Raw genomic sequence first — 15,067 nt, forward strand, 5'->3', positions numbered from 1 at the left:
ACTAGTCAAAGTACTGAAAATAAATGGCTATTAAATGCCCAGCCATAGAGTGGATATGTTTATAAAATCAACCCTTCCAAGGCTCAGACAACATCGTGGAAAAGGGGGTGGAAAGAAGAAGGGAGATGAGATATGGAATTCTGACTTCCAGGAATGACTTAGCTGTTGTGCTTTTGAGCTCAGGGCATCTGGGTTACCTGCTCAAGATCTGTACAAGATTGGGCCCATCAATTCTCTGTCATGGAAAGGGGAGGGGCTCATGAGGTCCCATCTCTCCCAGAAGATTTATAAGCAGTTAATGGTTGGTGGGGTAGGGAGAGACATTTTCTTCAGTGGTGAGTCACTGGTAAGATGCCTACCTACGCTCCTGTAAACAACCCTAATAAAATTCAATGGGTTCCTCCCCTCTAAAAAGCGGCATGATAGTGAAAGGGGTACTTGTGGAAAGGGGTGGGAATTATCGGGAGTAGGAGGAAGGAAAGAGAGGCTAACCAGGTGAAAATTATTTAAATACATTATGTACCATATGAAAAAGTCATAATGAAACCAACATTATGTAGAATCAATATATGCTAAAACAATGCTTTAAATAAAATTTTTGGAAAAAGAAAGAATTTAATGCAGATATTGCCAGCAGCAGGAATGAAGGCATTTGTGTCTGTGTGCTAGCACCCAATTCCAAAGCAGGAAGTTTGCAATTTACCTGTGCCTCTCAGGGTGTGTGTACAAGTCCTGTGTGGTTGCTTTTGCCTGTTGTGTCTGCTGTGTCTGTATGTGGAAAGATAGGCACGCTTCACTGAGCCGGGAGTATATATGGATGTGTGAGAGTTGAGGCGTCAGCATCACTGTGTACCCATCCTGCAGGCTGTGTATCAACAGCTTTCTCCGTAGCTAGTGTGGTGAGGGCAATTTCTTTGCAGTTTCTGGACCATTTATTTGCAGAGAGAGGAGATAGAGGGGGTAATATTTGGGACTCTGGGTTGTGAAAGTATAGGGAGGTGGGTGGGGTACGTGGTTGTCTATGTATGGGCGGTGAGGCGTGCTGCGCCCAGATGTGTGTTTGTGCCCTGGATGTTGGGAGACTTGTGCCTACTCCGACATACATCTGCCTCGCAGTCTGTGGTTTAGAGCAGAGGGATTGAATTTGGGAGATGGGGTGTGTAGGAGGAATGGATGGAAGTGTGTAGGCGGAGGGGTTGGGGCATTAAAGCGAGCAAGGCAGAGAGCGTTGAGAGGGGAGTGGTCCTCGCTCCAGTTCTCCCCGCCTACCCTACTGAAAGTGCCTCCTGATTGGCTTCGAGGCCGCAGTGCTCAGGTTACATTCGCAAGAGTTGCAGAGCGCGGGAGACCGGACCCAAGAGGAGAGAGGTTGATTCTGTCCGGGTTCTGTTCTGGTCGGGGAGTGCCTGCCAGCCCCTGAGCTGCTACCCGGTATCGTACAGACGCCCCCGTCTTGCGCCAGGCTCCACCCCAGACAAGGACCCTCAACACCGGCATGGACTGCTGCACGGTAAGTCCATGCTTGAACTGGGGCAAGGGGCGCCCGAGAACCCCTGGAGGGTGAGTGAGGGATGGAAGTGGGTACGGAAGACCTAGGAGCCATGTGGGGAAAGAGGGTGCAGCGATATTTGTATTGGGTGGTGGAAGGCATGATCTGAGCCAAGCCCCAGGGAGAAATGCTCCCCAGCTCGCGGGGGCGTCTGAGCGCCCAGGGGCCAGGCAATCTAGGTTGGATCGGGAGCTGAGCAGAGCTTTCCTGCAGGGAAGCTGCAGGTTAGACGTCAGGTGGAATTTCCCCCAAGGAGATACTGGAAACTGTTGCTGGTGTGCAAGTGCTTTCCCTTGGAATTTTTTGGCCCCATACCATTTCCTACCCTATTGCTGCCGTCGTGGACCGTAGCAAGAGCTTCACGACCCTCGGATGATCGTCTAGCCTTTATATGGCTAAGGCGGGGAGAACCCACCAGGTCTTGGTGGTGATGGGCAGCAAAAAGCCTAGTCAGTGTGGTTCTAGGGAGGAGCTGGCCCGGCCCCCAACGCCTTCTCTTTTAGAAGGTGCTGGGTTAGTGACCGTGAGAGAGCCCTGCTGGCGAGGGGAGGAAGTGTCTGTGTCAGCGCCCACACGGAAACTGGATGCTGCAAGTGCCTAACGCCTAAGCAGATCCTGTTAAGAGACCTTGTGTGATGGTGCCCAGCACAGGACCTGGCTCCTGGCTGGCTTAAAGAATAGAGTGGCCAGACCTGTATAAGACGTGTGTGCTTATTCTTAGCCCCTATCTGCGAAGAAAGACGACTCCAAACCCCTGGCATTCTCTTTCTGTTAGCCTGGCTAAAGACGCCAGAGGGTACTTAAACGAGGGCACCCCCACCTTTCATCCACAGCGTGCAAAATATAAATAAATAAATAAATAAATAAATAAATAAATGAGTTTTGAAGGAAAGAGTAGCTCATTTCTTTAAGAGGTGAGACTTCCTGATGTCTGGGTGACAAACGGCAGTGAGAGCTTAGGAGCAAACCGTGATTGAAATTTTAACTCTTGTTAGAACCAATGACAGCGGCCGATGTGCCGGTTTTGTGAGGTAGGTCTTTTACAGTTGTACAAATGGAGGTTTAGAGATGTCATTTTCCCCCCAGGTAGGCATCTTTGACGAGCATGGAGCCTGCCCTCTCAAAAGGCTGCCTGCCCTCTAACCCCTCATTGAAGTATACTGTTTTCCATTACTGTAAATGCTCATAGCAGTTAATGTATAGACCAGAAAAACTATGAAAAAGAAGCATGTCAATCACATACAGTCCCGCCCCTGGAAGAAAACTCACAGACAGTTTCAGGGAAACTGTTTGTTATTCTCCAGAAAACAGTCTGTTTGCTTGTTTATTTATTTATTTACTTACTTACTTATTCCCGGTGCTGGAGATTGAACTCTGGACCTTCTGCGTGCTAAACATACACTCTGCCTCTGAGCTACACCCTCAGCCCAGGAATCACCTTTTGGCTCTGAAAGGAGAAATGCAGGAAGAGCCCCTCACCCCCAGCAATGGTTCATTAAGTAAGAAAATTAATAGATAGCCGATTATGAGCTATGAGTCAATGGGGGGAGGGTACTGCCGAGCAAGAAAGGATAGGCTGAGAAAGCAACAAGGCTGGGGAAAGGGATCAGGAGACACGGTCAGCAGGAAGACATGAGTGAGTCAAGGCTCTGGGGAGCCTGGGAAAGAATGGAGTTTCTTTCCTTCCTTAGGAATCTGCAGGGTGAGGCAGGTGAGATGTGGGGCTCCGGCCTGCAAGCCCTGTCTGTCCTGGATAGGGCTTGCAAATATCCAGGGAGCCATTGGTGCAGGGCTGCCTAACAGTGAGTCCCCAGGAAACCATTGGTACATGGCAGGTAGTGGTCGCCTGACCGATAACTGATGCTCTTAGATAGTAACTGAGGGTGTGGTTGGCATGTCTGGAATCAGTAGCCCCTAAGAAGAAGAGGGATGGCCCACCCAGTAGGGCTACTAGAGCTAGTGAATGCCCAGGACCCTGGGGCACCTCCTCCTATGGACCCTGAAACGGTCTTCTGTTTTCATGTCCCAAGTCCACTGGACCAAAGGGCCAAACTGTCAGTCTCAGCCTGTGGTGGTGGAGGGAGCAGGAAGAGGGGAAAAGGGCAAGAAGGATGGGGGGCTGGGGGCGGCCAGGGCTGCCACCAGGCACCTCCATGCCCTATGCTGTAGAGAGAGCAATGTGTCTCCTTCTCTTTTACACTGGGACTCCCCTCCAGGACCAACCCACCTGATGTTTGGGAAGAATTTAGTCTTTCCTTACTTGTTCCCCCACCCTACCCCTTGGTAAGCAAGCTTAGACAGAAATGAGGAAGAAGGAAACAGATCTGTGTTCTTTTTTTTTTTCAAGGAATGCTTTTTACAGAGCTATTAGTCAATGTTCCAGTGCCTGGTTGATGTAGCCAACATACGTTACTTTTCTGCCTTCATTTAATAGGAAAAGGAATCTGTTTTGATATCTCACTCCTCTGCTTTTTTGTAGTCTAGTTGACTCCATACCAGTTGACAGCAGCCGCCCAGGCAGTGGTCACAGTACAAGCTTCTGAACCGGATCATTTCACTATTTATTTGCTGTGCAAACCTGGGGGAGGTATAAAATGTCTCTGAGGTTGTTTCTTCACTTCTAAAATGGGGATTATATGGATAAAATGTGCCAAGTGCTTAGCACGAGGCCTGACATATAACAGTCAGCAGACGGGCATAGTTCTTAAAGCTGTCTGGGTTTAGGGGGCAGTAGGATACCATTCACCTGAGCTAAGCTCTGCTTGGCACAGAAGAAAATGAGAGTCTCAGAGGCAAAGTGGTGTGCCCATCCATGGCTCCTCCTTTTTGGCAAGTGCATTTCCACCACCCCCGCATGTCCCCAATTCATTCAGAGCCCCTCAGCACAGGCTGACATCAGTCTTGCCTTTAGGAGGCAGCTGCCCAAGCACCATGACCAATGAGCAGATCCTGGATTCCTTTCCCTCTTGCCTCCAGTTCTGCCTATGGGCAGCCATGAGCATCCTGTCCTAAGGAATCAGCCGGAGGGACAGGGAGCAGACTCAGGGGAGGAGCATCATAGGCAGCCTTATGCTAGCCCTGTGGGGGTGGCTTTTGCTTGTTTTTCCAGGTTTTGATTCTGCTGCTGATAAGGTCAGGTTAGGATGGTTGGAGAAAAACATTCCTTCGACACTCAACCCCTCGGCATCGGTCCGCAGCCTTTACAGTTCCCAAGACCAAGGAACGGGGACCTGGAATAGGCTATTAAGCGTGTTGTCCTCTTTCGAGATGCCTGTCTATTTCCTGAGACTATTCCAAGAAAGACTTGCACTCAGAGAATCAAAAAACCCAAAGGAGTTGATTTGGATTTTATGTGAAGAATAAGATGTCAGGGAGAGCCCTAGAGCTACGAAAGACAGAAAGATAAAGGGTGTTTAAGGCCCATCCGTCCTCACTCATACCAGCCTCTTGGCAACTCCTTGAAACTGTGTTTAGATCGATTGAGAAGCATCTTGAGCACAAATTTGGGAACTCTGAGGCCCAGGAAATGAGAGCAGCTGGGGAAACATGATGAGGAGGAGTCATTTGTGAACTTGGGCTTGGGTTTCTGGAGTAGAAAACCACAGGATTGGGTATGGGAGCTCACACCTGTATTTTCAACCCTCAGGAGGCAGAGGCAGGAGAACCGTGTGAAGTTCAAGACTAGCCTGGCCAAGTTGCTTATCACCGAAGGCTACATGATGAGTCCTTGTCTCAAAACATAAACCAAGATTAGCCAGGCAGTGGTGGCGCATGCCTTAAATCCCAGCAGGCAGAGGCAGGCAGATCTCTGTGAGTTCGAGGCCTGCCTGGTCGACAGAGCGAGTGAGTGCCAGGACAGTCTCCAAAGCTACACAGAAAACTGTCTCGAAAAATCAAAATTAATAACAATAATAAAAGGTAAAAAATAGAAATGAAGAAAATGTTTGTAGGGCAAATCTGTCAAGGGCAGAGGGCACTGAATCCTCACTCATCTCCTGCCCGTTTCTAACAATCATATAGACAGCTGTAGGTCAGGAGGAGGCAGAAGCCTACAGAATGGGGGCTTGGCCACCTGATGTGAGAAGAGTGAGACAGTGAAAGCAGTGAGCACTCTGGTCAAGAAATAAAGACAAAATTCCAGAAGCCTTAGGAGGCAGATCAAGAGAAAATGCCCTTCTGACATCATAGCAACATCCCCTCCCCAGCCATTACTGATGCTGCAGTGATCAGCCTCTGAAATTGTTATCACCCATTTCTTCATCCTCTCTTTATTCTTGTTTTGTCTGTGGTGGGGTGGTGGTGTGTCTGTGTGTGTCTGAGAGAAGATCCCATGTAGCTCAGGATGGCCTCAAACTCCTGATCTTTCTTCCTTGGGCATCATAGCTCCACAGTACTGAAAGTACAGGCATCTGCCACCATGTCTGGTTTTCATCCTTCCTCGTCTCACCTAGAGCAAGGTGACAGAGGAACCGAAACTGACATGAAAACATGCCCACAGTACTCTGTGGCTAGAGGCAGTAAGATCGAGAGTTCAAGGCTTGCCTGGGACACAAGTTGCCTTCTGTAGGGATGTAGCAAAACGGTAACCATTTGCCTATTGTGCACAAGGCCCTAGATGAGAAACAGCAGGAGTAAGAGAAAGTGAGAGAAAGGAAAGGAAAGGGAAGGGAAGGAACATTGGGGAATAGAGAAGGCTTTATAACTGTATCATACCTTCCTTAAGGATGAACTATGTCCTGAGAAATGTGTCATTAGACAAACTTCACAACGTTGCAAACATTACAGGGTATATTTATGAAACTAGGATGGCTATGTCATCACTAGTTGATATGATCCTATGAGACTTCCATCATATACATGATCATATACATGACGTATCAGTGGTCGGACCATCGCATGGCACATGATGTATTATTAGGACAAACTGTGCAAGATTGTTGTTATGGGACAACTTTGGGCTTATATAACCAATCATTTTACATCACCTTTTCCAAGATAAGCATAGCATAGCTACTGTTTTCTGATCAGCTAGATTATTGCGGACACTTTCTGGATACCATGTGACTTTACTGTTCTCCAGAACCCACAGAGGTGACTATTGTCATCCTGATTTTTCTCAAATGGAAGAGTTAAGACTGAGAAAGCTCAGAGAAACTTCCCCAAACCACACCATTACAACAAAGAGTCAAGCTAAGCTGATCAGCTGGTTTCCTTTCTTGGGCATTAAAATGAACTCTAGAACTTGACATACAAGGTTCCAATCTACCAATAACTGATAATTGTCTGGGACTCCAGGTAGGTTTTTTTTTTAATTTTGACATTCTAATCATTGACTTTTATCATGGTAAACTCAAGTAAGAATGAAAGAGTGTGGCAGCTTTATTGTTGAGGAAGAACTAAAAATACCTTGGCAAACACTGCTGTTGCACCTGGGACAAGGTAAGGGCTTAAATGAAACTGCTGGCTACATTTCTTCTGCGGACACCGACAAAAGAACTTCTTGCCTCCTGTTTCTTTTTTGTTGTTATTATTTCACTTCTTTTTTGGTGTGTGAGTCCACCTCTGGGCACCGTAGAAAATGGCAAGCCCAAAGGGAACACAGAATCCGGGCCTCTGGCTGCATCAAGGAGCAGTGACGCCCCAACTCTTCCCCAAACTCCAGTCTTGAGCGCTGGTGCAGTACCTCTGGGCAGGGGTGCTTTGGAGCAGACAGTTGTGTTCACTCACTGGGGAATCCTGTACACAGAAGGGCCCTTCTGAGCTGGAGGCATCTTCTCAGAGCAAACGGTAATCACTTTCAGGAGTGCGGCTGCTTTTCAGACCTTTTACTCAACTCCACAGCACCCTGAAACTAAAGGCTCCTTTCAGTAGGGCTAGCTGGCTTTCTCCTTTTTCCCTTCTCCCATGCACTCTCTTCCTGTGTCCTCCGGCCCAGAACCTTCTTAGTAGCTGATGCCTAAGTGGTGCACCTACCAGTCCCTCAGAGGCTTCCAGCTCTGCTTCTCCCACTGCCCTCGAGGTTCTCCCAATCTTCCATGGCACTAATTTATTCCATCCCCTCGGGAGTATGGGCCTTATCAGCCATAAGAATCCCTGCCCCATCCTCAGGAGAGCGCCTGCTCCAAGCCAGACGACGATATTCTAGACATCCCGCTGGACGATCCGGGAGCCAACGCCGCTGCAGCCAAAATTCAGGCGAGTTTCCGGGGCCACATGGCGAGGAAGAAGATAAAGAGCGGAGAGTGCGGCCGGAAGGGACCGGGCCCCGGGGGACCGGGCGGAGCTGGGGGCGCCCGGGGAGGCGCGGGCGGCGGCCCCAGCGGAGACTAGGCCAGGTGAGACTGGCTACGGGGGCATGGCGGGCCGGAGGCTCTTGGTTTTCATGATTGCTCGGAAAAAGCTGGGGAAGTCTAAGATTGGGGTGGTAGTGGAGAAGAACGTGGAGGGAGTTAAGGGTGGGTGAGAGAAGGCCAAGGATGCTAATATACCTAGCGCTCACCTGTTTCTTCCTCCCTCTCTTCTGCCTCACCTTGAATCGAAAGAACTGAACGTTTTAGAAGGTAACTAATACGTCTCCAAAGCTGCAAAGAGTGTAGGGGAGGATGCTGGGTGGGGAAAATTGACCCTGTTGCCCAGTCCTTCTCTCCGCTTGCCGTTAACCCCTCCCCCCCGTCACGGAACATAACTTTGCAGACCCTCTGGTATGCCGACGTGCCTGAGGCTGCAGCAGGAATACACATGAATCAACACAGACACGCAGTCACCCTCATTTGACTGCACAAGCGCAGCCGAGGGCCATAAGCACTAGGAGAGACTCACTCACGTACCAGCCCCGGGGCTAATTTCAACTCAGTGAGCAGGGGAGGGCGTGTGGGTGACACACTCCGCAAGGGGGGGGGGAGATGGCGCTGGCAGGGGGCAGATTCTCAGACCTTCTCTCTCCTCAGTTCCAGAGGAGAGATGGATGCCGCGTCCCCTTCGCAGTGACAAGACTTCCCTACTGTGTTTGTGATCCTCTCCTCCCCACCAACCAGCCAGCTTCAGGAGCCCTCCCCACCACCTCGCCCCGCCGCGTCCTAGAGACTCCCTCTCCAGGCTGGCTTCGTCGCGACGTCGCCAAGTCCGTCCCCTTTAAGTTAGCTCTCCAGTCTAACGTGGCCCCCTTTCACCTTTTCTCCCCACCCTCATCCCAAACCCCATATTCGCAAAATTGTCCTTTTGCTTCACACCCACCTGTCCCTGCGCCCAGCATGCAGCTCTGCCTCCGCAGCCTCGGTGCGCTTCGCTGCGCGTACTGCAGAGGGCGCCCAATGCGTCGCCCAAGTACTCTCAAAACAAGAAAAAGAAAAGAAAAAGAAAAGCAACCACAAGTCCTTTCGTTCTGTGGGCAACGAAAGGGGGCGCCCCGAGTTTTGTGCCGTCACCCCAGCCTAGCCTCAACCCCTTAAATCTGGGGCTAGGAAAGAGGGAAAGAGGGTTTTCATGGTGTCTGATAATGCCCCTTGCTCTGATGGGAAGGGAAGTCCTATCCCACACCTGCCGGTCACCCACTTTTCCTTCCGAGCGCACCCGAGAGCAGCCCCTCCCGCTCTCCTTTGTTTATGCAAAAGCCTCCGTGCGCCTAGAGGCTCGGTAGGAGGAGTCTTCCGCGGCCCTGCCCCCAGATAGCCCCTCCCCCGTTGGGCTCCTGGGGTTGTGGCTGGAAGGTTTTTAATCTCTGCGTGTGCATGTTACCATTCTGGGTTGGAATGTGAACAATAAAGAGGAATGTCCAAGTGTTCAGAGGGTGCAGGGTGGGAGGCGGGAGGGAATGGGAAGTGAGGGGGGAAGGGCTTGCATAATGGACTAATGGGAGTCGAAACAACGGGACTGAAGGGTGAAAGGTGTGCAAAGACACCTAGGTTGAAACCTATCCTTTTGACCCAGCCGAACTTCCTGCTTGAGCATCACTTCTGCACTTTCAGATCCATTCCTTCCCTTACGGGTAGTACTCTTTGGGTCACGGAGAGGAGAGGAATTCACCTCACCAGTAAAGGAGGTAACATGTTATCCAACGACTTTAATTATTAACATTACCCCTCACCACCCTCAGGGATCAGAAGTCAGACAACCATAGAGAGTTTGGACTTGGTCGTCACCATGCTGGCGGATGGGGACTTCTCCAGGAGCCCTTTGCTGAAATCGGCCCTCCGAGAAGCTTGCTCAGAAATCCCAGGTGCGGTGGCATCCTCCCTGAAGGATACAAGCAAAGACATACCGAGGCTAGAAACATCACCCTTCAGGCAACTGTCTTCCCCTAACCCAGGAACATTTAAATGTTGTTCTCCTGAGAATCATCTGCAGAACTTTGTTTTAAAATTAAGAGAGTCCACGCCCTGTCTCCCCCGACACACACACTTTGCCTTAGGAGGCACAGAAAATAGCCTAAATCTGAGTGTTTAAACAAGTTCCTAGTGGATTTCTCTAGGCCATCTGAGGGCCACATTTTAAGAGCTGTCCTGAGAGCTAAGGAGATGGCTCAGTGAGTTTCGTTTTTAAGCAGTTGACCTTAAAGTTCAACCCCAAAATCCTTGTAAAGTAAGTCAGGCACAAGCTTGTTATTCCAGAACTGGAAAGATGGAGAGAGGTAGATCCCTGGGGCTCACTTGCCATCTAGCAAAGTTGTCCTCTGACTTCCACATGGGTGACAGAGCACATATACCCCTCCACACAGGTACAACGTGAACACACAATAAATAAGAATAAGGTGGATAGCCTTCCTAGAAAGGCCAGGTTATCTTCTGGCCGCATACGTGCACACTTACCTGTGTGATCACATACACACGTACATTTGTGCACATGCAGACACACACACAAAAAGAAATGATTGGGTATGGTGGTGCACACCTTTGATCCTAGTACTTGGGAGCAGAAACATGAGAATCTCCTTGAGTTTGAGATTAGCCCTAAATCTACATAAGAGGTGCAGGCCAGCCAAGGCTACTAGTGAGACCCTGTCTAAGGAAAGAAAAAGAAATGCTATACCATTCCTTGTTCTGACCCCAAGCCTTTCAGCTAATGTGTCAAGTGTATAACAAAGAGAGTTTTGGCCTTTTGTGTTTGCCATCCCCAGAATAACTAATCTCAGGACAAATGCCACTCCTAGCATCCACCTTCTATCTCCCTTCAGTACTTCCATTTGAGATATAGATAGATAGATAGATAGAGATATAGAAATATATAGATATGTATGCACGTATATATGTATGTGTGTATCTCACATGGAAGTATGTGTGTCTACACGCACATATACATATATACACATACATACTTAAAAACACTAAGTAAGGTGTGTGCATATATATGTATATGTTTGTTGTGTATCTATGTATACACATTACGAAGAGAAAGAAACCAGGGGGTAGTGGCACAAGCCTTTAATCCCAGCACTTGAGAAACAGACAAAGCTCTGTAAGTCTGAGGCCAGCCTGGTCTACAGAGTGAGTTCCAGGACAACCAGGGCTACACAGAGAAACTTTGTCTTGAAAACAAACAAACAAACAAATAAAACAGAAAGAACCAAACAGAAAGAAAAAAAATTTCATTGTGAAGAGGAGGATCATCAGGGCAGTCCTGCAAACTGAGATATTCCTATCTTAGCTTATGAACCATTCCTCCATCCTGTGCCAGAGCTGAGCGCCAACTCCCGTCCTTAAATACTTTCAACGACATCACCTTGAAGGCTAAAGACATCCACTTTGAGCCCAAGATCTTTCATTGCCCTCGGCACCATCTCAGTTTTCCTGCTCACCGAAGGTCACTACCCCTGTATGTCTCCTTGGGCTCCTTTTTCCTCTCTTTCTGGAACCTGATCAGGCAGAAGGCAGTGACTGACAGCAGCAGCACACCCAGGAGCACCCCGATCAGCGTCCCGGCCACTCGGCCTTCAGATGAGTCTAGGGAGACAGGACCTTCAGAGTTGCAAAACTTTTGGGCCCACTCTCAGAATGTCATGTAGTCTCCCCAAGTCAAACCTTTTCCACAGGGCTCTCTACACAGCATCCCCTACCAGTCACTGAGAGGTCCAGCTCGCAGGAGGCACTGCCCATCTGGTTGCTGGCCACACAACGGTAGGTGCCGGAGGAGGTCAGGGAGAGATTGGTGAGAATGAGCTGGCCAGACACTTCATCTAGAGAATGAGAAGGAAGTGAGCTACCATGCATTCAACTCACATGAGCCCATACTACCACCACAATAGCTCATTGTATTCAGTCCTTAAAACAATCTACCAAGAAAGGTCTAGCCCCTTTGATTGGAGGGAATCCTGGCTCAACGGGAGTAATTTGAGAAGACCCAGAGAGGAAGTCCAAAGCCGGTGCAACTTCTGCACCCTTGCCACCCCCTATACAGCTGCTTTCTTAAGGGAGGAGAACCTGCATGTACAGGACGGTGAAATGCAAGGTGGGGTGCTTACTGGATGAGCTCACATCCTGGATGGTAGCAGAAGCCTTAGTAACTAAACATCCAGCTTCTAGAATAGTCGTAAGCTGACCCAACTGCTTTTCTGAACTCGGCTGCCTCAGAAGGCAGAGAACTAGGGGAGGAAACTTGCTGGATAAAGGGATTTACTGGGAAGGGAGCTACAGAATGAAACAGGACATCTGGAACCAACAAAAGGAAACGAAGGCTCCAAAGAAACCTAGCAAATGTTTGAGGCAGTCCGCACTACTCTCCCATTTCCTCTAGGGGGTTTGGAAGCAATTTGCCACCCTTTAAGAAATCCCCAATGAATGGGACAAATAGGAACTGTAAGACAGTTCCCTGCCCCCTACTCTTCCAGGCTGTCAGGATATTTAGAAGTATTTCCCAAGTAGCAGCAGGAAGACAGACAGGAAGGTATGAATACAAGGAAGCGGGGAAAGGGCCTTAGTCATGAACTGGTGTGGGGTGTGGGGTTTAGAGACCTGATCTTAGGTCTCCAACCCCATCTCCTCAATGCCCTGCACTCTTACCTTGAACCATGCTACCAGGAGGAGGTGTAGGAGAAGACCCAAGCCGGACCCAGTTGTACACTGGCTTGGGCGCTCCCTCGGAGGAGCTGCATCTCAATGCAACAGAACCTCCCACAGAGGTTCGCCCACTGCGGCTGCATAAGGGTTCACTGGGAGCCACTGCAAAATTCACAGAAGAACCTCAGTGATCCTCCTATTCTAGACCTGATGAGTTCAACATGTTCTGTTTGAACATCTTCGCCAAATCGTGGTTCATACCTCAGGAGTGATTTCCACTACCGGGGATTCTGAGTCTTAGAAAGGTCTTCCTCATTCTGAGGCCAAGCTCAGAATGTTGTTAATATAATAGCCGCTGATTGATTACAGTTTTTGCCACTGGGGCCCATAAATAGAGAAATTACAGTTTCTCCTTCACATGAAGGCCCTTCAGATATTTGAATATACAGGACACACAACCATATATCTTAGGTCTTCTCTTTTTTATATGCCCCTGTCTGCTTTCAAAACTTCTTATTGCTCAGCTTTGAACAGGCTCTAACTTAGAGTGAGGTGGAAGCTCTGAACACAATATGGTCCTCAGTTATAGAGGCTTTGTTCCTCTAATGGCCCCTTCCCTGCTTTGTCACTGACATTGGGAGTGACAGAATCCAAATATGAGGTTTCTGAATGAGTGGTGGGAGCTAGTGGAGTATGGCTGGGCTCCCCCTCCCCCAATAGTTGGTTCTCTTTCTTTCTCTTTCTCTCTCTGCTTTCCTCTCTTTCAATATGTGTTTCTTCTCTCTATCTCTCCCTCATTTTCTCCCCTCTCCATACATTGATACTAGGCCCTAAGAGAGATACTGTGGGGTAGAGTTGGAGTATAACCATCTAGATTAAAAGTCTTGGGGAGGGGTAACTTTTTCTGGAGGCTCCCAGTGCGGCTGTGTACTTGGACTTCAAATCAGGACGGAGAGGGTTTGGGTAGGGTCAGTGCACACCTAGAAGGCAGGAGCCTTACCCAGCACGGTAAGGTTGATTAACCCCAACCCATTGGTGTAGAAATCTGGTGGGTTGTTAACGCTGCAGAGGTAGGTTCCAGTGTCTGAGGGGCGGAGGTCAGTCAGTTTCAGAGTAGCCACTCCCCCTGTGGGGGGGTTGTGGAGAAGGCTGGCCCGATCTGCTTTGGAGCCGGTGGGATACAGGTGGTCATTGGTGAAGTACAGGATCTAAGAAAAAGTCCAAGACGTTCATGTCCCCTATGTATACTATACCAACAACCACACCACCTCGGGTTCAGTGAATTTGTTAACTGAAACAGGTTATGCTTGCTTAGGGGAACAGAACACAGGAGCTGTGGTTTCGAACGGAAGGGAGAACGTAGGGCCAAACTAGCTGAAGCCCCAGGAGGTAAACGCCCTTCCCACCCTTCATCCTGGGTGAATTTTCTGTCCCTGGCCAACCCAGCAGGCTCAGCTGCCCTCGACTCACCGGAAGAGATGCAGAGATGGGTTTCCCAGGCTGCACAAAGCTCCACTCCAAGGCGAAGTTGTCCCCCACCGACGTGCTGTACCTGCAGCTCAGTTCTGCTGTCTTGCCCTTGGGCATGCTCAGTGGCTCAGTGGGCACAGTCACCTCCACGGCTAGCCCTGGGACTGAGGAACCCAATCCCACCGATCTGGAGAGTCCGTCCCACACTACCTTGATAATTTAGAGGTTTGGGCTTCCCTTGCCACAGCGCCACACCTCCTTCTATTCAACCCCCTGACTCCTGAAACTTGAGGTTTCCGGGAGGGAGGAGCCCATGGCCCAACCCGGTTTTTGTGTGTAAAAGGTCCAAGACTGGGCCAGGTATGAGGATGTATTGATAGAAAAGGAAACAAGAAAAGGCCCTGCGGTGGTAAATCCTTAGATGGTGAGAGAGGCTGAATTCATTAGCCCGCCAGCTTGCCTCCCTGCTTCTCCCTCCCTGCTTTCAATGGCCCCTTCCCAGCCTGGCACAATGGCTCCTGGCCTAATGGACGTAGCTGGCCAGGTAAGCCCCGCCCTACTTCCTCCCCCCCCCCCCCCCCAGTCCGCTCTTGCTTAGGTTCAGTCCTCCCAGCCTCTCCTCCTCACCGCTCAGGCACATGAAGCCCAGAAAGGATCCGCAGAGGAAAGCCCCCACCAGGGCCCAGGCCATGGTCACGACTGTCTCGTAGTCCTGTCGTCTGTTAGTCTGGAGGACGTATGAGTCTAGGTAAGCCCAAGGGCAGCGCCTTGCGCTGGGCAGGAGAGAGACTGGCTATCTCAGAGCAAACAAGGGCAGAGGCGGGCATCCCCAAGTAAGGGAAACGCTCCTCCCTCCACCAGGCCCAATTCTGGGATCCTTCTTCCGCCCTAATTTCCCCCTAATTTCTGAAGCTTCCAGGCCCTGGAGAAGGAAAGAGGCTTGGGTAGTGCACCCTAAAGACAAGGATTTATAACTGGAACTCTGCTAGGAAAGTGTCTTTGGCAGGAGAGAAGGCATTCTGATACCCACTGTCCGAAGATGTCACGTTGGGGGGCATAG

At 49.7% G+C, this 15,067-nt stretch overlaps 2 protein-coding genes across 3 annotated transcripts; one reads left to right on the forward strand and one right to left on the reverse strand.

Moving 5' to 3' along the window:
• Positions 1–1,234: 1,234 nt before the first annotated feature.
• Positions 1,235–9,327, forward strand: Nrgn (neurogranin). The gene is made up of 4 exons (XM_048448456.3): positions 1,235–1,510; positions 7,658–7,884; positions 8,092–8,109; positions 8,497–9,327. Exons 1-2 carry the CDS (start codon positions 1,496–1,498, stop codon positions 7,877–7,879), a joined length of 237 nt encoding a protein of 78 aa, XP_048304413.1. The 5' UTR covers positions 1,235–1,495; the 3' UTR covers positions 7,880–7,884; positions 8,092–8,109; positions 8,497–9,327.
• A 261-nt stretch (positions 9,328–9,588) lies between these two features.
• Positions 9,589–14,813, reverse strand: Vsig2 (V-set and immunoglobulin domain containing 2). Of its 2 annotated transcripts, XM_048448441.3 has the most exons (7): positions 14,635–14,813; positions 14,008–14,171; positions 13,538–13,745; positions 12,541–12,699; positions 11,598–11,717; positions 11,340–11,484; positions 9,589–9,781 (listed from the first exon to the last, which is right to left on the reverse strand). In XM_048448441.3, the coding sequence occupies exons 1-7, from the start codon at positions 14,696–14,698 to the stop codon at positions 9,652–9,654; spliced, it is 990 nt and encodes a 329-aa protein (XP_048304398.1). In that variant the 5' UTR covers positions 14,699–14,813; the 3' UTR covers positions 9,589–9,651. The 2 variants fall into 2 exon arrangements, with proteins under 2 accessions (XP_048304398.1, XP_085545865.1); XM_085689739.2 differs by lacking the exon at positions 11,340–11,484.
• Between the last annotated feature and the right edge of the window lie 254 nt (positions 14,814–15,067).

This window comes from Myodes glareolus, chromosome 4 (assembly GCF_982192425.1).
Source record: "Myodes glareolus chromosome 4, mMyoGla1.1, whole genome shotgun sequence".
NCBI classification, from domain to species: domain Eukaryota; kingdom Metazoa; phylum Chordata; class Mammalia; order Rodentia; family Cricetidae; genus Myodes; species Myodes glareolus.

Bases quoted from the DNA above. Each gene is read 5' to 3' on its own strand.
- Vsig2 (XM_048448441.3), bottom strand. From the start codon at position 14,698: ATGGCCTGGGCCCTGGTGGGGGCTTTCCTCTGCGGATCCTTTCTGGGC. The intron at 11,485-11,597 runs GTAGGGGATGCT...CTGTCTCCCTAG, and splicing joins GCTGGACCTCTCAGTGACTG to ACTCATCTGAAGGCCGAGTG. The intron at 9,782-11,339 runs GTGAGCAGGAAA...TGTATCCTTCAG, and splicing joins TACAGGGGTAGTGACCTTCG to GGAGGATGCCACCGCACCTG.